The sequence below is a fragment of the Aulonocara sp. 'chitande type north' Nkhata Bay genome, linkage group LG17 (assembly GCF_057382095.1).
Source record: "Aulonocara sp. 'chitande type north' Nkhata Bay isolate Kocher_YH1m ecotype deep benthic linkage group LG17, A_spYH_male_GT1.1, whole genome shotgun sequence".
Classification (NCBI taxonomy): Eukaryota; Metazoa; Chordata; class Actinopteri; order Cichliformes; family Cichlidae; genus Aulonocara; species Aulonocara sp. 'chitande type north' Nkhata Bay.
Window position 1 is genome coordinate 26,175,370 of NC_141360.1, and position 21,916 is coordinate 26,197,285.

General features: G+C 39.9%; 1 protein-coding gene across 14 annotated transcripts in view; it reads right to left on the minus strand.

The window, feature by feature from the left end:
• Positions 1 to 21,916, minus strand: part of ppp1r12a (protein phosphatase 1, regulatory subunit 12A) — a 62,193-nt gene that overhangs the window by 26,519 nt on the left and 13,758 nt on the right. For all 14 annotated transcript variants that reach the window (XM_086268215.1, XM_086268217.1, XM_086268213.1 and 11 more), the window contains exons 2-3: positions 7,240 to 7,370; positions 4,479 to 4,597 (exon numbers count right to left, since the gene is read on the minus strand). In XM_086268215.1, coding sequence (XP_086124341.1) covers positions 4,479 to 4,597; positions 7,240 to 7,370 — 250 coding nt within the window. The remainder of the gene's footprint in view (positions 1 to 4,478; positions 4,598 to 7,239; positions 7,371 to 21,916) is intronic.

Consider the following 21,916-nt stretch of genomic DNA (forward strand, 5'->3'; position numbering starts at 1 on the left):
GGGTCTGGGGCAGAAGCCAAAACTTCAGCTGGTCTTCTAGGATTTTGTTCTGCACTCAGGGAAACATCACCACTCATTTCCTGACAGCGTAGAATGATTTAAGACCTCAAGCTTTTTAAAGCAATGAAAGGACATCTGTGTCTGCAAATCTGCCATGAGGAAAGGGCAGTCAGAGGAAAAGTCTACGTTTACCCAGAGGTTTAGCTTCAGCTAGCTGGAGAGGAGCATGAGAAGGACATTTGTTTCCTAAACAAAGTTCGCCAGACACAGACACAGTGAATTGGTTTCCACTCTTTCAGGTTTCTGATAATGGGTCAATGAGTATTAAATATCATAGAAAAAGAAAGAAAGAAAAGAAATTAACCCACACTCAACACAAGCTGAAACAAGAGCGGTCCAAGACTGCGTGTTTCCAAGCCTAAGGCTGAATATTTACTTCACACAATACTGGACATGTGAATCTCCGAGATATTTAAAGCTCATTGTTAGTGGTTTAATGTCGTTTCCCTGAGTACAACTGCTCGTTTCACGCTAATAAAAATGAAACTTAAACAGGAACATTGAGAACAATAAAAACTATTTTTAGTATAAATTTCATATTTTCCATAATTACAACATATGGGGTCTTTGGATTATAATATTTGTTGCAAACACACACTTTGGAAAGGCAACTGACTCATTTATGTCGACATCAGAGGCTCAGACTACATATATGCACAAACATCTCCTCGTGCCAAATGTGTTGACAAATTTTACCATACTGACAAAGACTTAATGTAAATCACATTCTGCAGAAGTTCTAACAACCCTCCCACATCTGGATTATTAAGAGCAACATTTTTTTGCATTTTAATTTCCTAAGATTTTGTAAAGGTATGAGACAAAATGCCCAATAAATCTTGCACCTGGGAAAGAATTATTCCAAAAATCCAAGTGGTTAATGACAGATTGAGCAAGTTGCTCACCCTGCATCGCTTTGAAAACGATGGCTGGTCGCTGGTGGACATTTAAGGCCCCGGTTGTCTAGGTTACACTCTAATGTGTTTTCTAATCTGTGATGTGTCAATCACCAGTATCGTGCACTCTCATTGATAGTCCCTTCAATCTCTCACCGCAAAGTTTATCACGGGATCTGCTCACTCTACATTGTCAGTGCTTTTCTTTCTGGCCTAACTTCATGTCAGTAACTTTCTATGATCTTTGGCCACAAAGTCATTGTGGATTGCTTACCTTGTAGACGCAGCTAAAATGTGCATGCAAATCTGTCCGTATCTTTTTCAGTAATCTTAAATGTACCACAGAAAACCACCATGGCACAGATAATTATGTTGCACATTGAGAGGATTAGTAAGCTAAATTCTAAGAAAGTGAAACTAAACAGGAAGAAAGTGGATTTCAAAGTTTTATGTCAAAGAGAGCAGCTTTGGGACAAAGACTGGGCCTGTTGACTCACTGTCGTTGTGTCCTTCTCTGACCTGACAGTTCTAATAAAATGCTGTCACGGTTTTTACTCTTTAAATAAATATCAGCCCTTTAACATTGATTGTCAAAAGAAAAACGCACTACAACAGTGCATAACTTTCCAGGCAATTTTATGAGTGCGTTTAATATCTACCTGGAAGTGTCCTGAACCAAGAAGGTAACATTAATCAGACTTTGCTTTTTCCAGTGTTTGGAACAAATCTAAACCTCAGTAGGTTGGTTTGGTCAATGAAGAGGTGAACCAACTGAGGCTTGGGAACTGATGGTGGTCCTATGGCCTACCAGGGAAGTTCAATCAAGTTGATTAAGTATGACTTATTTATGGAAAACAAAGAAAACAGGAGTTATTAATTAGTGATTGAAAAAAAAAATTATTCCTTCTGAAAAGAAAAAAAGGTCCAAAAACCACTGTGTTAATCTTGGGAATTGGGACAGGTCAGGCGAAGCAACCACCCATAATCTCCAGGGAAGGAGCCGGCACTGTGTCTATAAAAAGCAGGGAGTAAAATGGCCAAGTAGGACTACAGAACAAGAGGCGAGTGGAAGAGTTGGCAGCAGTTCAACTTTGAGTTTTTACAAGGGAACAGCACATCTTCTACCTGAGCAAAAAGAAGATAAAGAGAAAGTCCACTACACCAAAAAAGGCATCGTGTCCCACTTTGCCCCGTTACCACTTGACCAAGAGTTTGTGTGGTGAACCCAAAAAGAAAAACTTTACAGAAGCCCACACCGAAGCAACCAAAAACCCAACAAGTAAACAAGTAAAGACAAGTCAAAAGAAATCAGGCTACATTTTCATCTGAAGAAAAGCTGCTGCCAGCTAAATCCACATTCCTCCCTTCTTATGCTAACAGGACCTTCAATCAATTGTGAGGCTGTCCACTTTCAGTCCATTACAAGGACAGGCAGCAGCTTGCTTGCTGTGGCTGATGGAGAACACAAGGAAGATGGCAGCGCACGTAAATCATTGGCCCAATCAGGGTCAAGGAGAGCATGGAAGGGTTGTCCCTGTAAAGGCGAAACTACGGTCAATCGCTAACAAGTTTAACCTCATGACTGGCATCTCTTTGCGAGGAGAAAAATCACATTACAAACATACAGAAGCGTTACACAACAGCTGGTTGCATAATGCTGCCCGCCCTACCTCTAGCATAAAGGGCTGAGCTGTGGATTGTCTGCAGCTGCCTTCAGCTTTGCAAATTCACTTTGCAGCTGAGTTTTAATCTTGCAAGCACTTTATGCAAGACAGTGTTTATAATTAAATTCATAATATCCACATACTGAATACATTTTCAGTAATCTGGTTTAAAAAAAAAAAAAAAGGAAGAAAAAAAGACTGAAATGTGCAATGATTGTGGGGGAAGCAGTGTGAGGATGAACCAGGCAATGCATCCATCATCCATCGGGCAAATCAAAACTGACAGCAGCCACTGGCCAAGACACCTGAGGACTGTGTGGGCGCAAACTCCCCTGACATTACATAATATGGCGCAAACAGTGCTCTAGGTTCAATTATCACTGGATGCAACAAGCTCTCAAATATTTGAATCCTGAATTAAAGAGAACAGAGATTGACAGCTCAGAAAGCCTTTTATCAACAGACTGTTATAGGGGCAACTTAACACCTGAAATTTGTGCAATTCTATGCACTTGCAGAATCTGACTACCTGTGTAAGGTTTCAACTTTGAACCTCAGTGCAAACTATTAACTAAAGTGGTCCAAGACTACATACGTCCTCCAAGACTAAAAATTTACTCCACAGCATGCATGAGTTCAGTCCCTGGATCAAGAAGGGTGTATATAGGCAGATTTATTTTAGACATTTTCTTGAGAATACACCCACCAGTATTATTAACATGTATGCTAAACCTTCCTTTAATAACTTTAAAGGTTAGTCCTTTCTAAGTTGGATCAAGCACCACCTTTAGTAAAATATAAAAATACATAATATTCATGCACCTTAACCACAATGTGTACCTAAGAGAACAGCAAGCTAGCCAGGCTTTATTAGTGAAGCCGAGGAGCACCCCCCTCTGGCTTCAGGCCAGTTAGCACGTCTGTGCATGGCCCCTCACCACAGGGAAGGGCCTTTCATCAAGAGCGCCCCGACCAAAAATAGTAACACCTGACGTTTTGCTTTTGAATCATCACGAGTGCTCATAACACAAGTGGATCACAATTCTATATTATGTAAGTTTTTCAGTCAAACAGGCAAGTGGAAAACAGCGGGCGACTGACACCCAGTGAGAATTCAGATCCTATTTGAAAACATACTCATACATGCATGAATACAAATGGGGCCCCTGGCTGCTATGTTACCTTCAGCATGTCACATGATTAAGTTGGAACAAACAACAGTGCTCAAATATGAGGCACTTACAGTGTGCAGACACTAAACTACAGCAACCAAAAGCTCAACACCCATCTGTCTCCATTTCTTTCTTTCTTTCACATTTGGGTCCTGCGCTGCACCATCAATCACTACAATCACGGAAACACTACAAACTGTTGGCTGATTTATTTGTCATGGCTGGAGACTGGAGGTGCAGGTATTCTGGTGGAGTTTTTACCTGGAGACAAAACTCATCTGTGTAAAGTCTGCCACAAATTTTGATGGACATTATTATTAACAAACCATATGTTGACTTTGCTTAAAAACAGTGGTGAAAGGAGGTGCAAAGCCTTGTCCTCTAACCCAAAAGATTGACTACAGAGTTGTTCAGGCCTTATCAAGTGGCCTGCTAAGGGCTAAATTAATCTCTATAGCTCTGTGCCAGATAATTAATATTTGCCAAGAGACACTAAAAGCAGATTATCCAGTTTTGGTTGTTTGCTTTTGTTTTATTTACGTGGGGTGTGGGATAGTAAGATTAGAGCTACTGTAGACCGAAAACAAAAGGACTTATTGTAAACCTATATAAAAGGGTTCACTTCTGCATAAATAATATTACTACAAACTAGGAGAGCAAAGTTCAACATTACTGTAATACTGTACCTTGCCGGTTGATCTCATTCTGCAGGAGCTCCTCCATTGCCTCCTCTTCGGCAATGTCCAGAGGCGTCTCGCCCTCACTGTTTACAACTCCTACACTGGCACCCTGGCTGATGAGATACCTACAAAACAAAACATCACAAAAACAAACAAAAAAACACCACAAAAAGAGTTAAACTAGTGGCAACAGAATATTTTTCAGAGCAATCTTTAAACTGCAAGTATCAGCTGTATTAAAGGTTGCGGTCAACTTTAGCTCTCAAGGGTTTGAAAATAGGCTAAAGGCAAAAGTGCCCTCCTTGAACAAATGAGTAAACTGTTCAAAATGAGACGTGCAATGTTTTTCTTGGTTCTGTGCCAACATTAGCCAATAGCTACACCACAACCTGTGTCTCCAGTTTAGACAGTCATGACCTTCACATCATGGTGTGTTTAAACTGTATTGGGTCCTCTTCCGGCTATGTAAACACTGAACATACCACACCTAAGAAGCTAAGAAAGTAGTGATGGCGAGGAGTGGCAAAACCCCAGTCCATGTGTAGTAACAATTAAATCTGCAAAATAACTGGTCAATGATGACGAAGCATTTCCATTCTGAGAAGGCAGTTCTTCACCAGGAGCAACGGATCTGCTGGAAGACACCTCGACAAGATTCCCAGTTGGAGATGCACTGAAGCATCCCCACAGTATAATACTGCCACCATCATTTTTCACTGATGGGACTGTGTTCTTTGGGCCGTACGCCTCCCTCTTCTTTCTCCCAACATAAGCAGCATCTCTGAGCTCTAGTATCATCTCAAAGGACACGCTTCAAGCAGATGTTTCTCCAGGAAGATCAAGGTTTGAGCCATGAAACCTTCTATAAAGAACACAATTTAACACTGCATTCATGTCTACTTTGTTACATTTTAAATACTACTCTCAATAGTCACTCAAAATATGTTAACCAGCCTACATCTTGAGTTCAGCTGCCTCAAATTAAAACTGCGGCACAATTCAAGGCCTTCTCATTAGACTTTAAACACGCACAATCCAATTCCCACCCCCCTGAAATAGCAACTACTGACTTACTACACAGTTACATTTCAAGGTTTTTATCTCTTTTTGATTGCACTTTCTATTCTGCCTATTTTAGCTTGGCTTTACTAGTTTTCCTGGCTTTGCGGTCTGGAGCTTTTGAACCAAGCCTACAATTAGAAGGCTGTGATCACTTCTAGGGACAGATCCAGCCCTGCTTTGCAGTTCCCGCTGTTGTCAATGAAGATCCTGGGATTAAAATGGGTCTACTGAGAGCTCACCGCCCACATCAGGTTGTCGAGTTTCTCTCCGTGACATGATGTCTCCATTAGTCACCAGTATGAGGATCGGCACTTGACCTTTTGCTTCAAAATGCGACAACAGAAAGCTTCTTGTTTTCTGTGCTGATGTCAAGTTCAGGCCAGCTGAATGCAGATTTTGCTGCTCTGAGAAGACCATTTGGGCAGTTCAGTTAAATGGCTAATGTAAGATGTTTTTCCTCTGATGGCTGTTTGTAAACTTTGGGAAAACACCAGCAGTGAGGAATACATTCTTAGCCAGGTTCCTGTAATGCAACACAAATAAAGCAGGTCATAGCACTCTCTCAATAAGCTGAACAATGAGCACGACTGAGCTCCATCAGCCCCCTTTAGCTAGTTTAAATATCCTATGATAACATCTCTGCCCTATGAGCAGTCTTCTCAGTTGAAAAAAAAACACTATGAGCAAGAAAATGCTTGAGTGAAACTTCAGAGCTTGATTCCAGATACAACAGGTGACCCTGATCTCTCCATATTCGATTACATCACAGATGTACACTCATAACAATGTGCAAGTTATCAGATGGGCTGCCGCTGCTGTCCAAATGTGATGAGAATTGTTGTACAGGCTATGATTGGTTCTTGGCATTTTGATTCTGGCACACCTTATGAAATGGCATCATGGGTCAACAACCCCCCAAGGAGATTTTAACCAGAGCCAAAAATAATAATAATAATAATAATAATACTAAAAAAAAATATAAATAAATGACAATCATTGTAATAAAGATGATTTTATTTTTGGTTCACTTTAGAGGTTTCAGTCAAACAACTGACATGCAATGTGCTTATGGGTGTATTCAACCCCTGAGTGAGGAAAACCCCTGAATCTGTACAGCAAATGATACCCTTTGTCTGCAGGTGCAGCTCAGATAAAGAAAACTCTCCATCAGCTTAAAGGACTGCCAAATATTAGTCAACACAGTGTCAGATATAACAACAGAAAGGCACACATGCAATGTTAAATGAACCCATTTTGAGTTTCCTTAACGTCTGTCACATATACACTCTGGGACAATATTTGATGCTCATATTAAACCTTGTCACAGTTTCCAGTAACGAGATGAGGATGTGCACAAGTATATCATGCAAACTAAAAGCTCTGGTTTCAGACTGCTCTAAACACTGTCAGGGAATTTTTTTTGCTCTTGGTGTTAACGTAATCAGATATCACTTAGATTATCTCATGCTGTATCCAGCTGTACAGAGACGATGCATGATAAGAAAACTGCTAGGCCAGCCCTAAAGTCACTTTGTGCCTCACAGTCCAGAAATGTTAACGAAAACTTTGCACAAAAGGTTCAGGGAGGAGTTTAGCAGTTACAAAATATCTGCAGCACAAAACAAAACAGGAAGTGAGGATGAGTCGGCAGAAATCAAACCTGATGAAATAGATACTAGCGCCAAAAGGGCCTCTTGATACTCACTCTGCTATGTCTAGGTATCCACAGGAAGCTGCAGCGTGGAGTGGGATCCAGCCCTCGTTATCAGGCTGGTTGATGCAGGCTCCATGTTCCACCAGGAAAGTCACCATGTCGACATTGTCATCTATGCATGCCTGAGACAGGGGAGAAAACGAGTAAGGCCACAACTTCTTGACTGTGTTGAACTAAGTGCACTTGGGTACATGCACACATGCTTGAGTGCTTATGTCAGTGGGGTGGCCTGTGCTCTAGTTGCATCTCTCATGGAAAGGGCATTACACCCCCGATTGGTTGCCATGTGCATTGCTGGGAGATTTTGGCAGCTGAAGCATTCTCAAAACATTCGCACATAGCAGGGGTGCTAGAAATACCACATAGCATAGTACTGCTGACAGAGGCACTGGGGTGCTGTGCATACATTTGCTGCTACTTTATCCTGAGAGTTATATAGTGTAGAAACGCAAAACCTGAAAAAAAGGTTAGCTGTGCTATACATCTTCAAGTACAGAACTGTCAAAAAATAAATAAATAAAAAAAAAAAATTGGATTTTGAATGCATAAACTATTTAATTATCATTATTTGCAGTAATAATACAGAGACACCAGCTGTGCTTTGTTGCTCTAAACCTCAACTTGACAAACTGCAGTGCCCACATATTCCCACCTCCTCCCACTTACAGTGCTATCACCACCTTCATGTCAGTCTTGTTTTTATGACAAATAAACAGGGCCTTGAGAAAAAAAATAAAAAGGCATTCATTTAATTTTTTGAAAGCCCTGTTTTTGCAGCGCCTAAAGTTAGAAAGTTTAGTATTGTGACAAATCAGTAAGTCTCAGTAATTGAAACCACAAAAACTACACATGCACAAACACAAAGTACATTCTCTTCATACTCAAATTCAAATTTTATTTGTCACACACACACACACACACACACACACACACACACACACACACACACACACACACAGTATGACATGGGGGTGAAATGCTTGTAGCTGTACAATGCCCGACCATTAAATGACAGAAGAAAAGTTTTACAATATTTACAATTTACTACAAAAATTTACAAATTAACTTAGGAATTTACAGTAAAGAATGTGCAAATAGCAGAAGAGATTATAAAGATAAGGATTATAAATTATAGGAATTATAGGATTATAGGAAATGTGTGGTGGTGCGTGTGGTGACGTGTGTGAGAGTCCAGTCTTATAGTGACGTGTTTGGGAGAGTCCAGTCCTACACCTGGTTCAGGGCCCGAATAGCCTGGGGGAAGAAGCTCCTCCTCATTCTCTCTGTTTTGGCCTTAAGGGAGCGGAAGCGCTTCCCAAACCTCAACAGTGAGAAGAGTCCATTGTTGGGATGGGAGAGGTCCATCATAATCTTCCTAGCTTTGGACTTGCACCGCTTGGTGTAGATGGACAGCAGGTCAGGGAGCTCTGATTGAATGATGCGTTCTGCCGAGCGCACCACCCTTTGCAGATCTCGTCTGTCCTGCTTGGTGCTGTTCCCAAACCAGGTGCAGATGTTTGACGTCAGGACGCTCTCGATGGTGCAGGAGTAGAAGTTCTTGAGCACCTTCAGTGGCAGATGGAAGTCTAAGTCTTCTGAGGAAGAAGAGACGCTGACGGGCTTTCTTAACCAGGGTGTTGATGTGACAGGACCATGACAGGTCCTGAGTGATGTGGACACCCAGGTATCGGAAACTGTCCACTCTCTCCACTGGCATGCCACTGATGATGAGGGGTTTGTAATACTAAGAAGATGAAGAATTCTTCAAATCAACATCTGTGTGGAAAGAAAATTTAATGCCTCTAATTGCCAGCACTCAATCCAATCATTAGGGTTTTGCCATTCTTTAGTGCTGGTGACAGACAGGATGCCTGTTTCTTGTTTACAGACAGAAGGTAGGATGTCCTTAACAGGTATGCAAGTTGGGGTGAGGGGAAATTGGAGAACCCAACAAGTAAAACCAGAAGGATTTCACATTAAAAGAACTCTGTTCCGCTCAGAGGCCGAGCTTAGAACAGACTTTCTAGGCTGGGTGAAGATACCAGAGGGAGACTGTGCACAAACCCATCCTAAATATAGTTTGACTCTGAACATCAAAAGACCACAAACACTCCAAATGAAGCATATTACTGTGCAGCACACAAGGAGACCACCCACTAAAATAGGAGGACAAAGAACATATTACAGAGTGTCCCTAAACAAGATCAGGAGCACAAAGACTGCTTTAGAATTTATATGAGCGGCTTTGCAGTTAGTGTTCATCATAGACCAGTATGATGCTTCTACAGCAGTGATAATATTGAACCTCTCTCTGGAAGGCCCCACCAAACTAAACTACCCAAATGACACAATTAAAATGAAAGTAACACAGAGGAGATTAATTTAAGATCCTCTGACTCATGAAGTGGGAGGTGTAGTGACTTTGCTTAGATTATGAAGGCAAACTTGCACCATGATAGGAACAAATTTGCATTTTCTATTTGTTAGTCAAGTACTCATTTTATGTAGAAAAGGAAATTTACATTTCTGAAAGCCGAATTTCCTTTTCATTAGAAGGGAAACTACTGTTTAAGGCCTGCCAATTTTATTCTGCATCCATGATAGCTTTCACGAGTTTTCTAAGCAGTAAAATACTGCTCATTTTGTTTGTTTTCTTGTGAATTTCAGAACTCGCATTTGTTCACTGCCCTTCCAGGGGTGCATGCTAGAAGCATGAGTGTTTAAATCCACAACCACATGTAATTTTCATTATGCTAATGCATCTTCCTTGCTTCCTTCATTTTGCATCTCTTCCTTACATCTGAGATCCTTAAGAGCTGGAACTGAAAATTTCAAACTATTGCCTCCTTATTGCCCATTTACAGTAACATCAGTTACACACACATATTAACTGAATTATTACTGTCGCTGTGTATATTCATTCAAGTTTCCCCCTTTTCAAACTCATTTAAGTATGGTCCAAGCTCTACAAGGAGTTGTTTTGCTTTTTTTGCTCTCTCGGCATGTTTAAGTACCAAAATAATAGATTTTTTAGGCCATAACCTAAATATTATAAATTGTGTACAATTCATTTATCAAAAGGCTGAGAGAGGAAAAAGAAGCTGTCGAAATCCAAATCAGGAAGTTAATAAAAGCAGAAGAAAAGAGTATAAAGTGCACTTTTCATTCAGTGCACACAAAGGGCCTGAGGTTAAATAATGTCTCACATCAAACATGAGGTGACATGTAAAGCAGGGGTCATAAATAAAGTCATGAAGTTGGAGTGCAAAAAAGTAAAAATAAAAAATGTAGCTGTAGATTTCCTAACAAAATGCTCAACTGTTAAATGATTGTAGTAAATACTTGAGATAAACACTTGAAATCCACAATTACCACTTGCGCAATATATTAAAGAAATTTATATATTAAAAAAACAACAAAAAAAAAAAAAACAACCTCAAACTCATATTTGAACACAGCCAGGCCATCTCCTGTAGTTGCTATGGCAACAAATGTGTGGACAGGGGAAACAGACACATGAACACACGGCGTCCTCACGTTCAGGGCAAACTGCTATCTGGCTGGAATCCTTGTCCAAATTTGGGCCGTTTACAGCACCAGAGCTACAGAGTGCCTGCAGAGGCCTCCCTGAGCTTACTGACCGTGTGAATGAGCGTTTGTGTATGATGATGTCGTAGGGTTTAATGCCCCACCGAGTCCCTGAAGCTGCAAATGGACTTTGATTTAAAGAGATCAACAACAACCAAGGCTGTAACTCCCATCATTAGTACAACAGGTTTATTAGTTTGATGCCATCATCATGGGAGAATTATGTGCCCCTCTGTGTCAACACAAAGCACTGTGTGGTCCCTACGCAGGAGCTGCACTGGCAAAACTGATCAAAAAACATAAACATAAAAAAATAATTTAAAAAAATCAAAACCACATATACCATATCCTGTTCATTTCAACGACATACTGCTTGTATAGGTAAATACATCTCAACATAAATATCCTTCATTTAGTTTAGGTTATACAGAATGGGTAATACCACAAATTGTTTTGTTATTCCAGGAAACAATTTACTCCCTAATAGACCAAAGCATGTGCAGTTTTTCTTTATTTTTAACGAACTAAGCTATAATCAATAAGGTAGCTAATGCATGCATTAAGGCTGATATGAAACAAGGTGTCCACTACACATACTGAGGCAAATGGTAAATGGATAGGTACACTTGATCCACTGATTGAACCACTGACTTCCTTTGCCATAGCCACCACTAAAAAAGGACTCAAAGAATTCACATCAGTAGTGCAACATCTATAATAAAAATTGTACAAATAATGCTACCAGTCAAAATTAACTTAACCGTAACAATTCCTTATTAAGGTAAACATTAAATAGACCATTTTCCTTAACTAGACTGAATGATGTCTGATATAAAGCATTGATGACACATGCTTTTACACAGCTACAGAGCCTCAAACTGGAGAAACACTGTCGAGTCATGACCCAAGGCACCAAAGCACACACAGGAGCTAGTGTTGACATTTAGAAAACAGACCAGTGGGGGAGGAGAGAAGACAATTAGGAATTAATTCCTCAACAAGCTTTACTCGAAGTAACAACATCTTAGCTGCACCTCTGTAAGTGACTCAGTCTTAACTTTTGTTTGGGTTTGTTCTCTCCCGAGAGAAGTAGCTGCAGCACCCAAAAAGTGAATACCTTTAACAGCAGTCAGCCCTTCTTTACTCATCCATAAAACGTGAGCTAAGCTAACCTCTGGCTGCGCAAACTACTTCACTATCAAAAAATGTTTAAAAAAAACCACAAAACACAAAACAAAAAAAAACAACTGCTCGCAACTACTGATTGGTCTGTATTACCTAAAGTTATTGAAATTTACGCATTTTACTGTTTTATTGACCCGATTAAAAGATATTAAGTAAAAGTAAATTAAACCCTGCTTTAAAAAAATGAAAAGAAAAATAAGATTAGAAAAAGGATAAGCATTTCTATCAAAATCTTGTGATCTTACTTTTGGGGAAGGCAGAAAACCTCAGTGTCACAGTTTTGTATATGCACGCAATAATACTAATCAGCACAGACAGAAAGCAAATAGACACTGCTCCCATATTTTTCCCCTATAAGGAGGACCAGCTGTAATTTGTCACTTCCAATCACCGTCCTTGCTGTGGCCATTTTGCTCTGCGTATCCTCCAGAGATTCATAAAGGAGTCTATTGCTTTGCAGGATTGGAAATAAAGATAAGTGGTCCTTACAGACAGCTGACTGAGTGTTCCTGCATTCCTCAACTAGAGGAAGCCAGGAAGTAAAGTCAGCTGTCCAATAGACTGTACTTCAAATTGAAGTAGCCAATCAAGTTTTCCTTCCACATGCAAAACACCACGAGTGATAACAGACATGTAAAGCACAGACAACTGCTAGTCTCCTTTTATTAATCTGACATTTTAATCTGTATTGCAAAAATAAACCACCCAATATAGATTAGTGCTTTTCATTTCCTCGCTCACAGCTGCAAAATGTGCATGTACTTGGCGGCCATCTTTACAGCTTTCTGCTGCTCATCTGAAAACTGTCCCCCATACTTTCATCTAAATCCTCTCCCCTCAGTCATCCCCCACACTTATTATCTCTTCAAAGTCTTTGTCCAAGAATGGAAACAAGCCCCTTAAGGTGAATGCACTGGTGGCTGCGACCTCCCTCTTCAGTGCGTCACCAGCCTTCCTTCACAGGCTCCCACCAGGAGCCCAACAAAGGTAATCCCTTAATAGCTGTAATTTTCTGTGGTTGACAGGTGCCATACTAACAGCCTGAATCAAAAGTATGCTAGAATAGGAGCCCCAAGAATGGGCTTAAATTAGTGGATATAAGAGTTTAATAAACTCGTAAGTCATTTTTTTAATTTTCTATTTGTAAGAAAATAGGATGTTGCACCAGTGCTAGGCTCATCTTTGACCCAGGCCTATTAAATTATACTAGATAATGCTGCTATGCATGTACTACCAAAGTGCAGCCACTTTGCATTTTAGTTGTCTGCATTGTCTGGCATCAAAACTGAAAATGAACTCATGCTGGACTTAAGAGCTGATAAAGCTCAACTAACAGTTACCGTCATTGAATCACAGGAAATAGGGTAGAGATATCAGCCATGTGCCAATCAACAGACCATTTACACTGTATAGTAGTACCGCAGAGACCATCACAATTGAACTGTAGTTACATTCGCGGTCCATGGCAAGGTATAGTGAGGGGTATAGCACTATTCTAGAGTTGGTTTATAGTGCATTAAATCTACAACAAAGTGCAAAGTACAAGTTGCACTGTTCTATATACAGTATATAGTACATGAACCTTAAGTTAGTCTTCAAATGGATTTAGAGTAATTATAGCCAAGTATAATGAATAATTGCTGGTTATTTCTTAACAGGCTTACAGTTAAGTTCAGGTATGTTCTGTTATTTTTTTTTTTTTTTAATTATTAGTTGGAAGTACACATTCCCAAAGTTGGTAATCTAAAACTGGACATTTTCATATGAAAGGCCTCAGATTTATTACAGCATATTCAAATAAGAAGATACCCATGTGCTCTCTCATTTTAATCTACGTCACCATTCAGGAACTATGCAAAGAGGAAAGCAATGGTACCATTTCCCCTTTGATCCGACAGCTCTGTTCTGCTTTACGACAGTCATTCAGATATACAAAGTGGAACAGGTTAAATTCATTGGTTTCTGTTTTGTATCATGCAGAAATGCAGGGCTACAGAGTGCAATTTCAAACAAACTTAATTACTGAAATCATTTTATCATCTCCAATCTTAATGACGCTAAAAGAACCCACACCCAAGGGAAAGAAAAGGAGGAATGAGACAAGTACCATGACATCCTTGTCTAGCACATCATAGAATCTAAAGGCCTATTCATGCACCTTTGGTTATAATGCTGATGTAAGGGAGATGGCATACTCCGGCTGAGCTTAATCCTGTTTATACAATTCAATCAGCCCCCGAGCAACATATAGGTGCTGTAGTGTGCTTTCAGACATGGAGTGACTCACTCTGAAGCAGACACGTAGCCAATTAAACCTGTTTGGCCAGTGTGAGGAGAGGAGAAAAGAAGGCCTTGTGAAGTCTGAAGTTATTGGATAGGCAGGTAAAATAAAGGTGTGCTGAAGCATAAAAATAAAGGTGGTAAAAAACCAAAAACATTTTAGCTAAAACAATGGGAATTATGTTCTCCAATTAATCCTTGAAGTAAATGAAATCCTAGATTGACCTTTGAGACAAAGTCATAACTCACTGAAGGCTGAGCTGCCATACGTCATTAAACATATGATTCATCCCGTCAGGGCTGAGTTCTTTCTTCTCTTTAAGACTAAAAAGGTTCTCCGTAAGAGAACATGACACTTCTGGGAAGGAAAAACAAATATATGTACACACATACACATACATCAAGAACTAATCAATGGATGCAGGATGCTCCATTTGACTGGTCGTTAATGTACATTATGTGGCTAGCTTCTGAAAACAGCTCTGTTAATCCATTAGGTTTTGTGGGATGTGGCTCAGCAAGAACTCTCAGTGAAATGTCGAAGAGAGTGCAGTTCTCCAAGAAAACCCTGCTGCAATTTTAAAATAATCAGAAACAACGAACGAGTTTGACAATCATCTATGCTCCTCTCATATTTCTGTGGTGGTGACCAGGGGTTTTTCCTGGCTGAGAATAGACCTGCCTTTGCAGTATGCATCTTTTCCACATACTGCAAAGGCAAAGAGTGTGCTATACAATTTTTTTTTTTAAAAACCCTATCAATTTTTCTGTGATTTCTCACCATTTGACAGAAACATTCCAATTATACTACAGTAAATAAAGCTATTCATAGTAATTTATACACCGGCACATGTACATATTGTTGAAATGCACAGTGCTATAATGGTTTTTAAGGCCAGTGCAAACCTATTTTAACCCATCAGTCATAACAGACGGCTTGACATCTAATTTGCTCTAAATCACAAGATGCCTGTGTTATATGCCTGCATTTGCCACTTCAAGTGGCAGTTTGTGCAACAGCAAAATTAAACCCATCTCCTTACTCAACCACAGTAAGATATTGATACAGCTCATGAACATGTCATCAGGTTTTATCATCTTAAACAGAGTCATCAAAAATGCTCAATACAAGCATTGCTTTCATTGTTGACTTGCTTTTTTTAAGACAAACTTTCAAAAAAAAAGAGTAGCTGCCAATGTGCATGTCTCTCCTTTCCATATTTATAAATTACCACACCATGGAGGGCTTTTTAAAAGTACAGTTGTGAGATTAAATTACCAAACCATTCCGAGCCAGCAGAGATAAATATGGAGCAGATCAGGACAGAGACAACAATACTGCGTGTGTCAGCCTAATCCTGAGATAATATGGAGGAATCAAACCATACTCTGTACAAGTGCTGCATACAAGATGGGAAAAGCCAAAAAATGCACCCATGACGTGTATTGAAGAAAGGAGGCCGGTGTGTTGCCATGACAAAAAAGCCAAAGAGAGAACGTGGGTTCAGGCCTTGCCGGGCTTTTGTAAGAAACATAAATAAATAGAGAAAAGACTTCATTTTAAAGCACGCGGGGGTTAGTTGGATAACCCTTCAAGGCAGCACTTGCAGCAAACCGCTGAGAGAGACCTCAAAAAACTAACGCTGAAAGGAGCATCTGTGGTGCCATCCTTCTTCTTTTTTAACCTCTTGCAGGCAGGACTTAACTGTTATTGAAGCAACTCTCAGGACCTTTTATGGTCAAGAAAAGCTTGTTGTGCAATTATGCCTTTGTTTTTACGACATTTAGTACTTCTTTTAACACGTTCAAATTTGTTGTATATTACAACAATTTATATTTTTACTTATAGTTATTTTAATTTATTAATTTTTTTTTATTTTTTTTTTTACCTCAACTATTTAAAGACATACTGTATTCAATTTTGAGATACATGTTCTTGCTTAAGCTATTCATTACGCATTTGTTGTGCTTAACTTGATTTTTAACTATGTAACAAAGGACTCCCAACACTCTGGGATGAACAACGCATATGTGCAGGTCCTACTGCCAATAATCGTGCTCGAAAGACTTGGTGTGGTGATATGAAGTCATTCACCCAGAACCCTATTGTGTTGTGCATGGATATTAAAGTTGGTCCTTGGTTTCTCTTTTTCAGGAGTTTCTGTGAAACTGACTAGTTTTCACTATAAGCGTTGTTAGACCTGGCTTGGCAGGAGTACTTCAGTACAATCTGATGTTCTGCTGTAACGCTAATTGCTAACAATACAGTGACTCAGACAGAAATGCAGGGCTATGCACATCTGCGCACAGGAAAAGCAAGAAAGCGGCAGGACTTAATTTCTTATTATCAGCATGAAGAGAAAGGCTACTAAGATTTATTTAAAAAAAGAAAAGAAAAAAGAAAAACACACACACCTTGGTTTTTGTTGTGTAAGTATCTAAATTACAATTCCTGGCCAACGTGGAGTCAGAGGTCCTCTGGCCTGCCTGCTTTGCAATACAGTGGAGGAACCTGTGCAGATTAAACCTTTTGTACTCTTATGGTTTATTTCAAATGTGTCCACTGTCATTTTTTATTAATTGCAAACCTAAACTCATTTCCTTTCATAGATCACACATTTACATTTTTAATTAAACTCACCATCTGACAAGTGTCATAGTGACACTTTATAAGGAACAGTATACGGCCTGATACAGTGAAAGGGTACAGGGTATAGCCACTGCTCGTCTATAAAAAGGGTAGGTCCATTATCCAGTGGGACATCTTACAGAGAGCTCCAAGCTCAATTTAGCAGCACTCCACATCAAGGGGACACTTCAAGACCCCTCCCCTTCTTGACTTCCTTTAGTAGCACCCTCAGATGAGCGACTCGAGCACCCTGCAGAAAGCTGCTGTTGTGCCTTCTGCACAATTTACTGCTTGGAGTGCCAGGGAAGTCACTGGCACAGACTACCAGGCTATTATGTTGGCAGTTATTCTATACTGAATGACAGTGTCAATGGTGCACACCCACGGTAGGACCTCTGACTGACAGTGATGTGTCTGTGTGTTAAGAAAAGCCATCAAGTGGTAAGACAGATGACGTCTACAACAGGAGAACTTGAAGAATTCAAATAACCATAATACCTATAGAGTATCATTTCAACTTGAGCAAACTGGCATATATACTTACAAACAAACAAACACCCCACTGTGCATTTTTAAATCATAAGTTATAAATGGTTAGGAAACATTTTTATCAATTTCTCCTTTAACTTTTGATAGTTTTTCACAGAAAGTGGTCTATTAGTGCGGCAAGTGCAATGAATAATGTGACATAAACACATATGCTTCAACATTACATGCTTTGATTTTATTGTAATTGTCCACTTCCACACTAACAGACCTCAAAGACTTAGAGATATCTGGAAATACACGGGTTTTCAAATGTGAACAACCACTTACCCAAATACTCTCTCCCAGGTACTGATTTGTGTGTTCAGTTGGTAGCTTTTAAAGGCAGGTTAAAAAAACAAACAAACCACCAAAAAAATAAAAATAAAAATAAAAATAAACCCACACACAACCCCACAGCCAAGTACAGCATAAATATCTGGTGGAACAGATACCAAAATTCCTTTTTGCAAACAAATGATTGAAAATCATAGTTAAACACTTTTTGAATATCTGTCATGCTTAAAATAACAACACAGTATGACAAATACAAAATTAACCCATTAAAAGAAAAGCATCCCTGTATAAAACACTAAAACTGCTCCACAGTTGATGCAACATTAGCCAGCATTTGAAATGTGTAGAAGTAATACAAAAATGTCATCAGCCATTTAACATATGTTGGTATCACCTAATCTCACAGTGCTTATGGACTGCTGCATGCAATGCACAGAATGCAAGTCCCAAATACTGCAAGTTTTCTTGCAGCACATCTGATTCACTTGTACTACTGACTATATAGTCCTGCCACATCTTTATAGATGAGTTACAGGGTGATAATTAAACACATTGGCAGTAGATGTTAATATGCAAACAATAACATTCACTTGGCATGACTGTACATTACTGCTTAGCTGTTTGGTTGCTTGTTATAGGAGTATTATCATGTAATTAGCACTTAAGGACATAATGTAAGGCCTCTATTACCTGATATCCACACTCAGTTAACATATGAAATAATGTTGCCATGAGCATAATTTGTAATTTAATATGAATACATATGACCCATGAAGGGATCATTTTACTATAATCAAACACTGATCTAGCCAATGCATATAAGGGAGAACTATTCCTTTATTTGCCGATGGCATTGTGTTTCACAACGCAACAGTGGCATATCTGTTTAGGAACAATGTCCAGATTGCTCAGGATAAGTCACACACCTTGCAGCCAGTTTTCATAGGGACTTTTCCCTATTTGCTTTTTCCCTGTTAATAAGAACTGCAACAGCAGTAAAACAGAAGATTATTACGCTGATGGTTGGGTAACTGTGTAAAAGGTTTAGTCCACAAAAGGCTTCAGTCACTCACTACACGCTTTAAAAAACAAAAATACAAAATAAAATGAATCAGGTGAGAAAGAGCCCTGATAGCTTTCAAAAATTTGTGTTAGTCATGGAAAAAATAAAAGCTTAATAATATATAATTCCTTTCTTGATTAGGGAAAGATCAGCTTTCTCCTATATAAAGCAACACTATGTACAGTAAAGTGGCTTCAGCTGGAGCTCAAAGCTGGCCTTCCTTCCTTTACTCGTCTCCCTCCCCCTTGAACAGCACAACTTCTCTCTGCTACCACCTAGCCAGTACGCAGCAAGGCCCTGGACTAACATACCAGTGGAGAAATTCCCAGATAAGTAATACTCCTAGCCTTGAGGGTTCAGGCATCAGCACTCTGGCCACTCCTCATGGGCTACGTCACCGGCTCAGAGGCACACATCCACTTCCACAAAAGGAATTCCTTCTTACCGCCTGCATGCAAGTATGAGAGCCCCATGTGTCTGCATTTGCATGTGTGAGAGAAAGAGAGAGTGAGAGAGTAACATGCATCAACCCAGACAAAGAGTTGGGATGAATATTAAAAATTAAATACACCGGAGAGCAAAGAAAGATTATATGCATTTTTAGGGAAAATTGGAGTAGGACATTTTATTTAATACAGCGGTATACATGTGAAAGTGTGTGTTTATGTCAGTGTGTATTTACGTCTGAGACAAAGAGCTTTCAGCTCCTGTGCTATTGGCAGGGTTCAGGAGGCCAGAGAGTTCAAAGGGGAGGGATGAAGCACCGCAGGGCGACCAGCTGGGTCCCTACACTACATGAGCTCTGTCGGGAGCTGTAACTACACATGCGCGCGCGCGCGCACACACACACACACACACACACACACACGCCTTCAGTGCTCTAACTGCTGCTGCTACTGAGGACAACCATATATGGCCCCAGGATTCCCATGGAAAGAGACCAGGATTGTGGAAGAGGGGGAAAAATGCCCGCAAGATTCTAACTGTATGCATCGCCTGGGCTTTTGCTCAGAAGCTTCAACAATAGCCTCACTTGAGAGCCAAGTTTGTTTCCATGTCAGGGGTCTAAAGGCGAGAGCGGGCAACGGGAGAGGAGAGGTAGAGGTCAGATAGCCATGGAGAGATGCGACCTCTGTTGATATTTCCATATAATAGAGCCTTTATGTAGATGCTTCTCTACAGACTGCTCAGTTGACTGAAGAGGCACTGAACCACATTACCATCCTTCCATGTAACAGTCCTTTGTCATCCTTCACACCACCAAGCTCCAAACCTAAGAGGTTAAATGGAAAGGGTACATCTGCCTGGTATGCATCTAATCTACTTGTATAAATATGGATCACCAGAGTAGCAATAAAAAGAAAATAGCTACTACACAATCCCACATAGCAAGGCTAAATTTATAGTGGAGTGGCTCAAAATGAGCTAAATATTATGTGGGTAGTTTCATTTTTGATTATTGAAGATACAAAAAAGGTGAACTGAGGTACACAAGAAAAATTTCATAAAGGGGCAAAGCCCTTCTAGAAGCAACTCTTGCACCCCAGTAACCACCTTGAAAAGAGATCCAGGCAGTTATTTTGAAGGCCATTTTAAAATGAATCAGTAATTCAATGATAACTCGCATAATAAGTACACGTATAGTCTCTCCAATGAAATCTGATTTAAAAACTGCTTGAAAGGTTTTGGCAAGCACCCTTACAAAAAAGGTCTTACAGGGATCACAAACAGCATTTCTGCTTGTCCCACAGGAGCACTGAGCAAAAGTCATGCTAGTCACATTATGGATACAAGCCAGGAAATAAAATTTAAAAAAAAATCCAAATATCTTTTTATGACAATGAATAGAGAGAAACATCCACCACTGCAAAGCTGAAACTCCAGGAAACCTCTACTATGCACTAGAGCTGGGCGATAGAACGATAACGATATGTATCGCGATATAACTTTTACTCGATAGAGAAATTAAGCTATCGCGATAGACTTCGCCGCTCTTGTCCTCAAAAAAAAAAAAAAAAAAAAAAAAAGGTCAGCCAAATTAAGTAGCGCAGAGCCGAACCAATCACAGCCGCAGCGTCACGTCGCGTGACTTGTTACGTACAGCACAAGTGCCAAGCCACACGTGTGTTTGTTTGGGAAGCAGCCAGCGGGTAATGGAGCCAGCGCGTAATGGAGGAAATGAGTGTGCCGACTAGAAAAATCAACCGAGCGTGACCGAAGAGAAAACAGATGATGGTTCCAATGCCGGAGAGATTGTCGAACGGAAGAGCCATAGAAGTTCCGTAGTGTGAAGGTATTTCGGCTATTTCAAGTCTGACAAAAAACAGAGTAGCGTGCACTGTAAATTGTGCCGAAAGCAAGTCTGGAAATACAATAAACTGGTGCATGCGTCACACTGTGCGCCACGTTATTGTTTCGGTGAAATGAATTTCTACAATACTGTTACTGTTAATTCTACTCTCTGCAGTGTTTAAATGCTTACATATACACACAGTTACTGTCCCTCCACACATACGACTCGGTTCTGCTTCTATGCCCCAGCTTTGTTTACTTTTTCCCACCGAGGCTTCTAGACTTCTGATTGGCCAACATTTCTGCACGGTTAGGAATCTAGCTCCACCTGCTGCTTTGGCATGTTCATAGCAGCGTTTTCCTTCATTTCTGCCTTTATGTGTGGACGGGATTATTTTTTAAAACGAAAACGGAAAATCTCCGTTTTCAAAAATACCCGTGTACGTGTGGACGTAGCCTCAGTCTCTGACTGGAAGCGCTAATTCGTCATTCGGCTTTTGTCAGACTAAAGTAACTGTTAAAACTGTTTGAAAAGCTAAGCTATACAACAAGGAGAGATTGAGAATTTCCTTTTAGTTCTCAGTTTATTTGATATTGACAAAAGTTAGTCAGTTTTGTCTGTTCTTCTGTAAAACAAACTAAGATTTATTTTTAGAATTAATATTTTGTTTCTAAGTGGAATTGACAATTTAGTCTGTTTCGTTTGTTCTATTTTGAAACTTAAACGCTTTAGCGGCTGCCTTGTGTAGTTTGCAATATTTGCCTTTATTTATCTGAAAAAGTCTCATGTTCCTTAAGTACATCTACCC